The sequence below is a fragment of the Mus musculus genome, chromosome 15, assembly GCF_000001635.26.
Source record: "Mus musculus strain C57BL/6J chromosome 15, GRCm38.p6 C57BL/6J".
NCBI lineage: Eukaryota > Metazoa > Chordata > Mammalia > Rodentia > Muridae > Mus > Mus musculus.
In genome coordinates this window covers 39,451,261-39,465,772 of record NC_000081.6, presented here as the reverse complement: position 1 = coordinate 39,465,772, position 14,512 = coordinate 39,451,261, and the positions used below count along the sequence as shown (strand labels likewise).

The window sequence follows — 14,512 nt, the reverse complement described above, 5'->3', positions numbered from 1 at the left end:
AGTCTTTCTCACATAGAAAAAAAATGAGAAGTATTTAGCCTAACAGCCTATCAAACAACTAGCTAAATACTGTAAGCATATTTAAAACTGTTCAGAACCACACAAGTTCTATTACAAATGAAGAAACTGAGAATTTAAAGAATCACCATAAGGAAATGCTGTCAATGGACTAAATAGGATTCAGGAAGAATAAGCTCGATTGGCTCATTCTGCTTTTCTCATCAATCACATTAATGATTCTTTTGTGGGTAAGTCCTAGAATAATAATAAGCAGCCACAGGGAAGATTAACTACATATACCTTTAAAAAATTAATCAACAGATGAGTATAAACATGCAAACAAGAGCTATACATCATGTGCTTTCTATTTGAAAATATATAGTATGACAATCACTTCAAAAAATAGACAAATAATGTGTGTCCTGAGGCATCAGCAATGTCATGACTTAATGAAGCGTGAACATAAAAGCAAATATGTCCAAAGGTGAAATAAAATGGGGGTGTAATTGTGATGGTTAAAGAAAAATATTAACTTGAATGAATCAGAAATCACCTGAGAAATGACCTTTCTAGGCATGCCTGTCAGGAGGATCTTGATAACTCACATAAATGAGGAAGGAAAACCCATCTTAAGGATAGGTGAGCCATTCTCTGGGCAAGCCCCTGAGAAAGGGAGCCAAGGACTAACATGGATCCACATTCTCTGCTTTCTGGTGGATGTAAGATGACCAGTCATTAAGTTCCTGACACAGGCTGAATAAACTCTTTCTCCTTATGCTGCTCTTATCATATTATTTAATTACAGCTTCAGGAGAAAGGCAAAGAGAGAAAGGTCAGCTAACACTGCCCAAGAGTGTGCTAAAGAGCTGACACTTGTAGGCAAGCTGCAAAATCCTACATTATTGCACTAAACCAAACTTTCCTATACGCTGATACAGACAAACTTGTATGTAACTCAGGACAGCATCTTGTTTATGCTGGCCTAACACAAAGATCATGAATGACATTAAAAACTATAGTAATAAAAGGCATTCTATTTTGTTCATTTATATAACTGGTAACTAGAACTACTATTTCTGTTAGAAATTTAATTTATATGTATATATACATTTTTATATATATGTGTACATATATCATATATATATGTGTGTGTGTGTGTGTGTAATAGGTGATTATATGTTAGGTGTAATTAGAATAGATTTTTAAAAATAATCTCAAGTTTATACTTTAGCATTTGAATTATAATTTACTTCTAGAAAGTTCTTAACAAAGTAATTTACTAACTAGGAAAGGGGATAACATTTGAAATTTAAATAAAGAAAATATCTAATAAAAAAGGAAAAAAGTAATTCACTATAAATACTAGTATGTATCTAAGTATTTCAGTGGCATAATTATTTGTAATAATAAAAACTAGAAGTTAAGATAAATGCAGTATTATAGATATGAAAGTAAAGTTACAAAGAATTTTAGAAGACATGACAAGTTAATATAGAAAACAGCAGAATTCAGGCTGTGCACTTATAATTGCAGAACTTTGAGCCAGAAGCTGAAGGGTCACCAGCTCAATCCAAGCCTGGTCTACATACGATGTTCAGTCCAGCTAGACCTCTACAGCAAAATTATAACTCGGAAAAAGAGGAAGAAAGAAGAAAGAAGCAAGAAGAAGAAGGAGGGAAAGGGGAAGGGGAAGGGGAAGGGGAAGGAGAAGAAGGGGGAAAATGCAAAACTATGTGAAAATTATTTAAAATGTCTGTGCATGTACTTTAAAAAGTCACATGTATTGTCAAGATTCTTAGTAATTTTACTATTTGTTTTTATACTGACTAGATTTCTGATGATAAATATGAACCATTCTTGTAATTCCTGTCTTTTTTGTATGTAATTTGATTGTGTATCTGTGTATAATTTCAAAATGTATATAATTAACATTTCATCTAAATTCATAGAATATTTTCCTTCCAAGGTATAAGAGTGAGAATATGCTCTTCATATTCAGCTACAGTTACATGGATTATGTGCCCTCATGGCCTTAGCAGTTTTGACCTACTTTCAGACTAATTTTTAATCAAGAGGAAATCAATTGAGTTTATATTTTCTCTAAATCCCTTCGGTGTACTTTTAGCTTTCTCTTCTAGAAAAATTTGTATATGATCTTGTAATTTGAAATGATGTTAATAAAGTACAAGTGTTAAAGATTAATAATGCTCCCCAAAATACATCATTTTCCCTTAAAACTAAAAGGAGACATTTCCAGCTGATGAAACAGGAAGGTGTGTCTAAGGAATTTAAAGTACAATTTCAAAACAGTTTGGGTTTTAACTGTCACAGTTTTAATCTATACCAATTTCTGGATTTGAGAACTTAAATAGTAATTTTCTTTAGTACTCTGGAAATCCCCAATTCACAGTCACTAACTAGTTTGTTAATAGTTACTAGAACAATAATGCTGAATGTGTTCCAATATGGGAATGATATGTAATGAAAGCACTTAAATTTGCAAACCACATGTAATAAGAATACAATAAAGAATATGGAGTTAAACTCTTAACTTGAACTTGAAAACACCAATCAATGCTCACATAATGAAAAGTTACCCAGTACATGTGAGAGTACATACGTGTGTGTGTGTGTGTGTGTGTGTATCACCTCATTGCATTATCTAGTCTTGACTTGTAAAAAAAAAAAAAAAAACACTTCTAGAAACCTTATATATCTGAACAATGTCAAAAATCCACCCCACATTTCCTTAAGACTAACAAGCAATGAAGATTATATAAATATTCTATCTTAATTCAATCTTTGTATGATATGCCATTTTCCTCTTTCTTAAAAATAATAGCAATTCCCAGTAATTTGAAAGTAAAGCGTAAAAACCATCACCCCAACTTCTGAAAGTGTGATGATTAAAAGAGGGGTTACATATCGTCATGAAATTATTAAACTTCACATTAAAAAAGCATTACAAAAAATAACCCAAAATTTTAAGTAACTAAAAATTATCAAAAATAAAAGGGGAATAGTGAAGGCACAATTATGTTCTGGGAATAACTTGGCTCACAAACAGAAACAAAAACAAACAAAACAAACTAACAAAAAACCTTAGCATATTTCAAAAGCCTCATTCAGTATTTGCAAAGAGATAAATTTATGATTACATACTGAAAGCTGTCCAGATAAGAACTGCGGGACATCCCTCAGCATGCCAGGACTCATGGGTGAGGTAACGGATATAGAAGGACGGTCCATTTTTTGAGATTCAAATGAGCTAGAACCTGAAATGACAATTATACACAAAGAAAAATAAAACGTCTCTTCCTATTTTAGAATGCTCAACAGGCTTCTTTAAACGCCCTTGAAGTGTAATTTTATAAAGACCATTTTATTTCATAATGTTATAATCTTAAGGAGTTTTAGTGAGATTTGTTTTTGTTTCAGACAGCTACTTTTTCTTATTTGGTTTTGTTTTGCCTAGGTGTGACTTAGAGCCACAGTTAGACCTGTGCTGTGCTAATTTTGTAACAGCAGCAGGCTCTACTCCAAACTCACTTGTCTGTTATCTGAACTATTACCCACACTCGATATTGAGAAAACATTTAAAATGCAAAACGAAGAAAAATCAAAACACTGAACAATAAACCTTTTTCATGACAACCTAAAATTTAAATGCCAAGAACATAAGTACTAGAATGTCAAAAATTATTAAATGTTTTTGGGTATCTTAAGATATATCTTTATGATATAGAAATATTACTCCAGTAGAAATGAAATGAGAGGTTATGAAAAAATAGGCAATAGCAGAAACAGCAATAACCAAATGTAATGTTTGTGATTTTGGTTCTAAGTAGTTGATGGAACCAGTTGGAATGTTTGCAGAAGTAGACATTAAGTTACTCACAGAACTATATATTCTCCTAAGAAATTTATGACTTTGCACTGTGAAGGGAGTGAGCAGAGGTACTTCAGGTGATACAAAAGTAATGCAAACAATAGAACTGAGGGTGTGGGTCGTGGCACTTGCCAGCCATGTATGATACTCTAGGTTCAATTTTCAACTATGTAGGAGCGAAAGCTAAAGATGTGAGAAATGCAGGAGACTACTAAGATTTTGATCGATCCTATTATCAAGAATAGAATGTCACCTTTTCACCAGTTGTGGTCTTTGAAAAAGTCAGTGCAAACTGTGCAAATAGTTATAGGAGAGGAGGGATGGGGCAGTAGAACTTATTTTGGAACCACAGAGACTTTTAACATCTTTGAGTATCCAAAAACGATGTAAAGCACACATCAGTAAGACGAAACATCGGGGTCACGGCTAGAATTTGAAGTCAGCCTGTTGAACTGCATGCCTCATTACAAATGCACATGCATAAAACTCACTTCTAGAATGTGTATCACATAAAGTTTTGAGGGAAAGGTGCAAATTTAGGCTCAAAAAGAAATGGTGATGCCTTTTCACAATATTTAGAAGCAAACTAATGATGCCTTTGCAGAAGTAATTTGTTATCTCACAAGACAAAAGCATCAGATAACAGGGAAGTTAGTAGAATGTATTCTTTAAGCACACAGGAATGAAGAGATAATGATAGCATCTTTTACTAATGTAACTTTGGCAGACACTTGGCTAGCAGCTAAAACCATATAAAGCAAATGCTACAGATGTAACCAGAACAGCAACTTTAAGAGTGGTCCTTGGACAGGCATACAGTCTAACATTTAAAGAATAAAAGTCTGGAATCACATTTAACTAACATTCCTGTCTCTCCAGGGACAAGTTTACAAGAATAGTCTGAGGCTTTTTGGGTAGCCATAAAATTAAAGGGTTTCCTATTGCTGTCATGGTATCATACTAATATATAAGGAGAAAAACTCAGCCTTTTCCATAGTTTAGCTGCAACATCAAGTTGCAAGTATTAAATAAAATGAAACCAATGACAGTAGCACTATATAACTCTAATGTTTATTATGGTATAGTTTATTTGACCAGGATCATCACTATCTTGCTACCATTACAATTGTGGCATTTTCGAGGCTTGCTTTACTTAGCCCTAGCTTCATCCAATAGTTTTAATGACATAATCAAGTGTTAAGTATAAATAGCTCTTTGAAAGCATTTCCCAGAGCACATGAATTCTCCAAGGGCAAGTGGACATCCTCATAGAGGCTTTAAAACCTGTTAAATGTGGCTGCTGCTGCTGCTGCTGCTGCTGCTGCTGCTGCTGCTGCTGCTGCTGATGCTGATGCTGTGGCTGCTGCTGCTGCTGCTGCTCCTGAATCATTCTAATCTCCCCTGCAAACTTTATCTGGCTACGCTGTCCTCCCTGTGTTAACTGTACATCAGTGTCCCCTGTTCGGCACCGCTGCACTATCAGATATCTGTACCTAGGTACCTGCAAATCTGCCCACCATGACAGCCACTCTTGGAAGTTTTGTCCAAACTACTTTGCAATTTTGTCTCTCTTATTCAACATTGTGTTTTAAATTGCACCCCTGATCTTCTCTCCTTGTATCCCTTATACTACTCTTAGCCAATAAAGAGACAGTTCATCAGAAAACAGCTAATTTAAGATAAGAAATTGCAGTTGAAAACAAAACAAAGTTGAACTTACATGTTGGCTGTTCCATTACTGCTGTGATATAAAATTAGATCTACTATTTTAATCTTGAAAAATATAAATTAAAATAAATAAAACTATTCACTAGATTTTTCCAAACATACCCTTCTACAAATCATTAGCGTTACAAAGTTGCAAACTTTAAATTTTGTGGGAAACTTTGGGAGTAGGTAGCTTTTGTAAAAATGGTCATGACTTTTCACTGGGATACATGAGTACATAGGCAGCCAAGACTTGCCTCACTCTATACTTAATGTGCAGTTTATTAGAACATACCTTAGTAAAGGTCCTTAAAAACCTACAATAATCATGGCAGGGGTAAAATAAAATATTGAAATGATTACAGAGCTTTATATTTTTCAACAGAGATGTGAAATTCTATGAAAATTTCCACTTTTATTCGATTTAATGTGTGAGGCTATAAATTTACTTATCTTATTCCATATTACTACATAAACTTATTCACTAGACCTCTACTGAATGATATGCTTAAAGACATATCCTAGAATAAATTAAACTTACTGGATTCCAGTTGTGCATGCGTGCTATCAGGTATTCTAGGAATATCTCTGGAATGATAGAAAAGATATAAAAAAAAACTTTTATCAACTGAAGCATCTTGTCTTCCAATAAAACTAGGAATAAAAAGTGAAAACTGGGAAATATGTATATAAGTATTTATGAAAATGATAAAAGTCAAACCACAATTTTTGGTCGTTTCTGGGCAAGCTGACCTAGATCTTCTATATAGGTGAAGCCAGCCTTGAATTTGCCACACAGTTCTGTCTTTTCCTCCCAAGACTGGGATCACATTTTTACAACTTCCTCCAACAGGAATTAAAACCTATATGCATCTTACCACATTTATAAAAATATACACTTTTATTTTCTATGTGCCTTACTATATAACCTTAGAATATAATCTACTCTTTAAAAAAAGCTTTGTATTCAATAAGGTAAGTTTTATAAGCATATATTAATGCAATTCTTTATTTTTGCTTTATTTTCTAAATAAATTACACTGGAAGTCAAATCAAATATCACTAAAACATTGCATTGTAACTAAAAATTTTAAATGTTACATTGATATCAGGCAATCATGATTCATACCAGGAGTTTCAAAGTTACCTTGTAACTATATTTATATCAAAAATACCTATACTTATTTGATATACAAGTAGATAGCAAAAACTAGGTTCATTCATAAATGATTATAAATTATTTAAAATATTAAATATATAATTTTATATACTTTAACATTAAAATAAACACACTATGGTTTTACCATATTTCCAAACGTTAAAGAGTCAAAAGGCTCCAATCTATTATTTCCGAGGTGAATGAGAACAATGCATGATTGCAAGAAGGAATTTCTCCAGCCTCCATTCCCAGGCACTTGCCTCCCATTTTATTATCTAATAAGTCACTCAATAGTTCACTGTCAAGTTACACATTTTTTCTAATTTAATTTTGATATGTCTTTTATATTATAGAATATATGTTTCTACAGAGAAAGCACTGGCAGGCCATGTCATGAATAATCTTTATACTACAGATGAAAGGACTAACCTCACTGCCACATTTGGGAAAAATAAGCTATTTGCAATAAAGACAATGACAATGTGAGTTTTAATGTTGCCTATTTTGATCTTATTAATCACATTTTCAAAGAAACTACTTTTCCTTAAGTGAGCCCTGGGTCTGGATATCATATGCTTTTTGTTTCTGTCTCTGTAATCTAGCCTCCATTTGAAAAACAAAACCAAAAAATTTTAAGATATGTAGACTACAGTGATTGACAGTTTTGGAGTGTAGAAGACTACTAAAACTTTTCCTAAAAGTAATGATATTTTTCTATTTTGTAATCAACAACATATTTTATTGTAATCAAATAAAGAAAAATCATTAATTGTGGCCAAATATTTTGGTTAAAGAAAAAAAAAGTCTAACAATTTTGGATTGCACACTCCAAGATGCTAAGTAGTAGTCAGTTTTACACACAAATAAGTTACAGAAACTGGAAACTGGGGCTGGAGCAATGGCTCTGTGGTTAACAGCACATACTGTTCATGCCGAGGACCAGGACTTGGTTCCTAGCATGTACATGCAGGTGTACAACCATCCACTCAAAACTCCAACACCAGGGAACATGGCCACTGTGTGCACAGGCATGCATGATGTGCACACACACGCATTCAGACAAAACACTCATACACATAGAGAGAAAACAAATGCATTTAAAAGTAAGCAAATTGCTAAAACCATCTTACCCAATTGGCCTTGAAACAACAAGCTCAACTTGTGGTTCAGGTTTGGATTCTAGAATAATGTTGTAAACTTCCTCAAATGTGGCTCCTTGCAATAGCCTCCCATTCCATTCCAAGACTTCATCACCTATGTGTCAGGAATAATCTTATAAATACAAGCCAGGTCCATAAAATATAAAAGCAATCGCTGGATTTCAGCAAATTGCAAGAGTACATCCACCTGAAGAGAGTAATGCACACATTGAGAACAACTCGGGGGCACAGAGCTTGATAGCTAGGATAGCATGTTTCACCCACAATAACAATGGTCAATAGAAAAACACTGCGTAAAGTTACATCCATTGATTTCTTAACACAACGTCTAATTGTAGACAATCAGATGGAGACAATGATCAGGGTCAACCCTCTCTTTGAGGACTACATGATTCTATTCTAGATTTGTAGTGTACACATGATTAGTTAAGCGCTGCTTTAAAGAGTGTCAGTTGCCTAAACTCTTAAGATCTTTTGTAAAATGTTAAGTGAGTCACATTATAGGAAATCTTCCTCAAGGACTTTAAGGATTTCTCCGATAGGAATTGGAGGAATTGGCCAAATAATATGGAATGACATAATGAGAAAATGTGCATTCATTGATGAGGTTTGTTTCCTAAACAACATTGAAATTTTTTTCAAAACAAAAATAAAGATTTGGGGAAACAAAATAAGCTAATTTTACAGGCAGATTAGAACATTCACCACTAACATATCAAGGCATGTGGGGTGTGGGAGGAATTCTGGGAGAAGCTGGGGGAAAGGGGGGAAATGAGCAAATTGTAATTTGCTCCAAAAAAAGCAGTTTTCAAAACAATATTGCGTCTAATATATACAGGGAATAGAAGATATAACTTTCCATTAATGACAAAAAGTTTTAATTTACGTGAGAAAACTAATTATTACTGGTAGAATCACTTGTACAAGAGAAGGCTTCTTCTTAACTATTCATGCCTAGCATTTTTCTTTTGGCAGTGCTAATGATCAAACCCAAGGCTTTGAACATGTTGGACAAACATCCTATGACCTTAGCCCCACAGCTGGCATTTTAAATGTAAATAACCAATGGTAAAAACCTACCTGGTCTAAGATGTCCTACAGTATCAGCTAAACTTCCTTTTTTTACTTTGGTAATAAATGCACAAAGTCGACCTGATTCAGTCATCTTTCCTCCTACAACCTGTTTAAAAGAGGAAAAGATTGTCTGACATACTATTAAAGTGAACATAGTCAACGACTCAAGTAAAAAAATCAGATCGATTTAGAGATTCTAGACCGTAATTTAATGTAATAAATGTTATTTTTTTAAATAGGATAATGTTACCATTAGAAAGTAAATGCCTGCAAAAGGAACCTTATATATTCCAAAATTGCTGTAATTTATTTCCTACTTGTTAAAATACACATACCTTAAAAAGCAACTCAACAATTTCTTCCTTATTGTAGAATTCTCATTTTTATCATTTCTCAAAAAATTCCATCACTTTTTAATTATATAAACATTTTAAGTATAAATTTGAAACATAAAATTTTCATGTTTACTATGATAGACGATAGTATTTTTCATTCATAATCTTTTAATTATATTGATGATATACATAATGATAACAGATGTTTCTTAAGAAAACTATAAAAACTAACTTCATCAAAAATATAAACTTTAGAGTATTTGAAGCCCAATCTTTCTACTTTTTATTTTCTATTAAAATATTTATTGTAGAAAAAGAAATACACATTAGAAACATGCATTAGGAATGCTATAAAATCATATGGAAAATATAATACTCTTACAAAATTAACTACTTGACTCTGGTCATCCACCATTCAAGCAGTCCACACCAAAATTCACAGCAACTGAAACAAATGACAGCGACTAAAGTCCTTGACTACACTGGCTTGTTCTCTTATGAAGTGAGTTGTAGATGACCAAATGAAACCAAAATTACTGACCTATCTTATCTTATCCCATGCATATATTCCCCAGTTATGGTGAATTATACTCAGTTGCAATTCAGTCAATATTAATTAATACTGCTTATTTCTGAAAGTTAAATGCAAATATCTTTTAGCTTCTCATGTTCATGCAAATATTTTAAGAAAACTGTTGTTGCTCAAGAAAATTTAACAAGGTTACTGTAATTATCAGTATAATTGTAGTCAGTAGTAATTATTACAAATTCAGATACTACGCCAGGCATTGTACTAAATACTGGATACTGCTTATTTATTTATTTATTTATTTATTTCTTATTGGATAATTTCTTCATTTACATTTCAAATGTTATCCCCCTTCATGGTCCTCCTCCAAAACTCTCTATCCCCTCCCCTCCCCCTGCTTCTATGAGGGTGTTCCCTCATGCACCCCACTCACCCATCCACCCACTTACCCACTCACTCACTCACCCACCCACCCACCCACTCATCAATTTCTGCCTCCCCGCCCTCGAATTCCCCTACATTGGGGAATGTGTGTATGTTTTCAGGAGTAAATGTATATAAGTAAGCAAGAATGTGTGTGTGTTCACAACTGTTCACATGTGTCTGAGTGTGCATGGATATATGTGAGTTTTCAGGTGTACATATGCATAAGTGTATATAGATGTGTAAGTTCACAGATATACATGTGCATGAGTGTACCTGGTTGTGTGTGTTTTCAGGTGTACATGTACATGAGTGGGGTGGATACCTGTTTGTATGTTTGCAGGCTTACATGTCTATGAATATACATAGATTTGTCTGTGTTTTCAGGTGTATATAAGTATGAAGGTGCATGGATATTTGTGCATTTGCAATTACACGCACACACACATATATGCATATTTATATATATATGCATATATATATATAAATATATATATATATATATATATATATATATATATATATATATATATAGTTGCATGGATGTGTGTGTGTGTGTGTGTGTGTGTTTGCAGGTGCATATGTGTACAAGTGTGTAAGGACATCTGCACACTGGTGTAATGACCAGAGAACCGCTAGTGTCCTAGTCAAGAGTGACCTGGAACTTGTCAGGTAGATTAGGCTGGCAGGCAGTAAGTACAGGAAATCTGACCGTCTCTGCCTCATAGCATTAGGATTACAAGAGCACATCACCTGGACTGGCTTTTATTTCTGGAGTCTGAGGATTGGAATCAAGGCCTCTTACTTCCTAGGTAGTCACTTTACCTTCTATCCTGGAAACTTCTTTAAAATACTTGAAAAATGAGTTTGCAGGAACAATTGGCAATATTTTAGAATTCTTGAAAATAGAAATCAGATATCTCCTTAATTGGCATTGGTATAAAGAAGTATATTTGTTTTGTTGATAAACCTGTAAAGTAATATAGAGCCAAAAATCCAAGAAAGTTTATTACATACCTTTAAGCCCAGCATTGCTCCTGAGTCTCGAGGTACACTCCCATCTTTTAAACGCTTATTTAATAAAATACGACCAATTAGGCGATCTCCATCTTTGGATGGCTGCCAGGTCACAGGGTGCTAACATACAATATCAACAATAAGAAAAATTAATTTTATAACAAATTACAATGCTTGAACAATATCTCTAAATTTCAGAATTCTCAAGTATTATGATTACACAAACCAGTTTACATTTCAAATTACTAACTTAAGAATTTACTACATTAGTTTTATAACCCAGATTTTATGAATTCAAGGTTTTAAGATCCGATCAAAGCAAATCCTGTTATCTACCACAATACTAAAACATAATAGCTCTGAAATTTTCTTTAAAATATGTGAAAGCTCAACTTGCTGAAGACTAGTTAAAACCTCACAGGCATAAAAAATTGATACAATAAAAATCTACTTAGTTGATCTCATTAAAAAGTGACACTTTCTTCTTCAAACACTTTTGGACAGTTTTGAAATATTCTTACCCTAGTTAAAATTAAAGGGGGAACATCAAAACATGAAATCTAAACTCACAATGAACATGAAAATTCACAAAACTACATAAATTTCTACTACCTTCCATCCGAATTTGCATAGTAGAAACAGGATGTACTCAAAGATGAACAAATTACGTTTCTTCCTTCATTAAATTTCCTTGATTTTCTTGATGGGGAAAATCATATTTTGCTACATAGCCCAACCTGCCCTTGACCTCACTATGTAACCTATGCCTGTCTTTGAATCTGTAAGGATAAAACTCTCATCTTCTCCTGCTTCATGCCTGCCTGGATGCTGCCATAGCGTTCCACTGGTGATAATGGTCTGAACTCCTGAAGCTGTAAGCCAGCTCTAAATAAGTATTGTCCTTTATAAGAGTTGCCTTGGTCATGGCGGCTATTCACAGCTAAGAATTCCAAACTAAGACAGTTACATTGGTCCTCGTATTATTTTTGTCTCCATTTCATCAATTCATATTCTGAAGTTGATTTTAATTCTTTTGGATTTGGCTTGTTCTTATTTTTCTATGAACTTCACATGCATCATTAGATTATTTAGACCACAAAAAAAAAAAAAAAAAAAAAAGGATTCATATGCCTTTGCAGCAATGACATAAAGGCCACCACACCTGGAACAAGGTTATTGGTTGTTTTAGATTTTTTATCTATTCATTAAATTACTTTTAATATAGGTAATTCAAAGACAATTATAGATAAATAACAATACTATTACCACCTTATTTCTTTCTTGGGTTCAGAATTATGTCTTTATAAATGACAGACTAATTCATCACGAATAATATGGTAAGCTACAAAGTAAATGATTTGTGTAATCATAGTAATTCCATGGTTACCTAAAAGTAGCATGCATAACTCCATGCAAAATTTAGCAGGCAAAAGACAAATTCTAGGCAATCACATCTATATGGTAAAAAATTATTTTTTGCTATACTAAAAGCAAATAAAATAATAACTATGAAAGCAGATGGTAATGGATCTACGACTAGTTAATACTACATCAGAATGACAAGAAAACAAAAGAACAAAACGACAGTGAAAGGGAAAAAAGAAAAACAACATTTTCTGTGCAACAGACCCGATTATCTCCCTTTTGCCTGGGATTCAGACGACTAATAATTTGATTTTTCATCCCAAGGAAAATATATGTAAGTATTAAAATAAGCCAATCCAAAAAATATTTATTTATTGTTTATAACAACATTGAAAATTCTCTTATTCAGCTGTATACAAAGCATTCCTTTGTTCCTGAGGTTTATTTTCATTTCCTTAGTTTTGGGTGTGCTGTCTATTAACAAGAACAGCAAAGCAAGCAAACTGCTTTTTGGCTTTTTGGTTGAGTTGTTTTGTTTTTCTTTTCTGCACCTTAAGAGAATGCTACATTGACTCTTGAAATGCCCTGTCCTTTCATTATGTCCTGTTTTAATGAGTGACAGAGAGCAAACAAAGGAAGACCAAATGAGCAGGTTAGAAGGCAGGCTCCACAAGCTCAGTACCTTATCACTATGGCTATGCTCCTCGTTAAGGGTTGTGCTACTACAGGTATCTACCCCAGAGTCCTTAATCTGAGGCTCAGACCATTCCAAATCCTCTTCCAAAGAGTGGCCACCATAGTACATCCTTTTCTTTTGTCTCTCAGACCTGGTGTTAGAATCCGACAAAACTCCCTGCTCACTAGTTTTTCTTTTTCCCTTTTGACTGTCCCCTACAAGTGTGAGATAAAATAAAAAAGATACAAAAAAAGAAAACATGCAAAGGTGTAAATAAAAAGGAGAGTGAGATGATAACAGGAATTAAGTAGTAAGGCCCCACACGTCTCACCAAAGACATTGGGGACGCCTCACTGCTATGCCAAGACGCTTGCTCCAACCAGCTGTACTCCATGTCTCCTGGGAGCCGGGCAGGCAAGAATGCAATCAAGGAGACAATGGGAAAGGACAGACAGAGAAATTATCAACATTTTAAACTGTGGGATCCTGTCTGCTTTCAAGAACTTTATCTGTAGTACTCATTAGATATCAGGAAAAAGCTATGATTTCAAATAGAATTTATAAAATGGAAAATATAAGGCTTTTGTAGTCTAGACAGATGTACAGAACAAAAGCCTTGGCAGCGTTTTAGAAAACAGAATATTTTTTGCTAATAATAAGCAAAAGTAGAAATAAAAATGGTTGGATAAGCTGATTAAGACAAAAACTGATCCACTGTGTCTAGTTTTGAGCTAATTTGTTTTTCCATGCTGGTCTAAAGCCATGAGGTTTTTCCTCAAAAGACTGGTAAACATTTGAAAATTAAGCTGTGGCTCAGCAATAACTACTATCTTCAAGCCAAATAATTAGATATTGTGCCTGGAATGAAATATGATAATTTTTATAATGATGACAACTCCTCAAAAATTTAAGTGGTTAAAAAAAAAAATAACACAACACATTTTCTGTGAGAATGACCAAAAGTATCATTCAATTTCTATCAGTAGAAAGGAAGAGTAAAAACAACAAATTTTACTTATATAACATGAATTATTTAATATTTCATTAATCCAGTTTATCATTTAAGAAATTACACTATTGCAGTTTTAGTAGACAATTTACATGATACATGATGGCAACTTGTAAAATCTATTTTCCACACTTAATTTTTTCAAAAAGGACTTCTTTTCAGAATAGGT

The 14,512-nt window shown here is 33.5% G+C and overlaps 1 protein-coding gene across 52 annotated transcripts in view; it reads right to left on the bottom strand.

Moving 5' to 3' along the window:
* The window catches only part of Rims2 (regulating synaptic membrane exocytosis 2), a 486,087-nt gene that overhangs the window by 218,600 nt on the left and 252,975 nt on the right, over positions 1–14,512 (bottom strand). For 36 of the 52 annotated variants that reach the window (XM_017316372.2, XM_017316375.2, XM_030248291.1 and 33 more), the window contains 6 exons: positions 13,666–13,733; positions 11,294–11,413; positions 8,996–9,095; positions 7,886–8,009; positions 6,138–6,184; positions 3,163–3,275 (listed from right to left, as the gene is read on the bottom strand). In XM_017316372.2, the coding sequence (XP_017171861.1) occupies positions 3,163–3,275; positions 6,138–6,184; positions 7,886–8,009; positions 8,996–9,095; positions 11,294–11,413; positions 13,666–13,733 (572 nt within the window). Of the gene's footprint in view, positions 1–3,162; positions 3,276–6,137; positions 6,185–7,885; positions 8,010–8,995; positions 9,096–11,293; positions 11,414–13,340; positions 13,550–13,665; positions 13,734–14,512 lie in introns of all 52 variants that reach the window. The other 16 variants (NM_053271.2, NM_001256382.1, NM_001256383.1 and 13 more) reach the window with 1 other exon arrangement.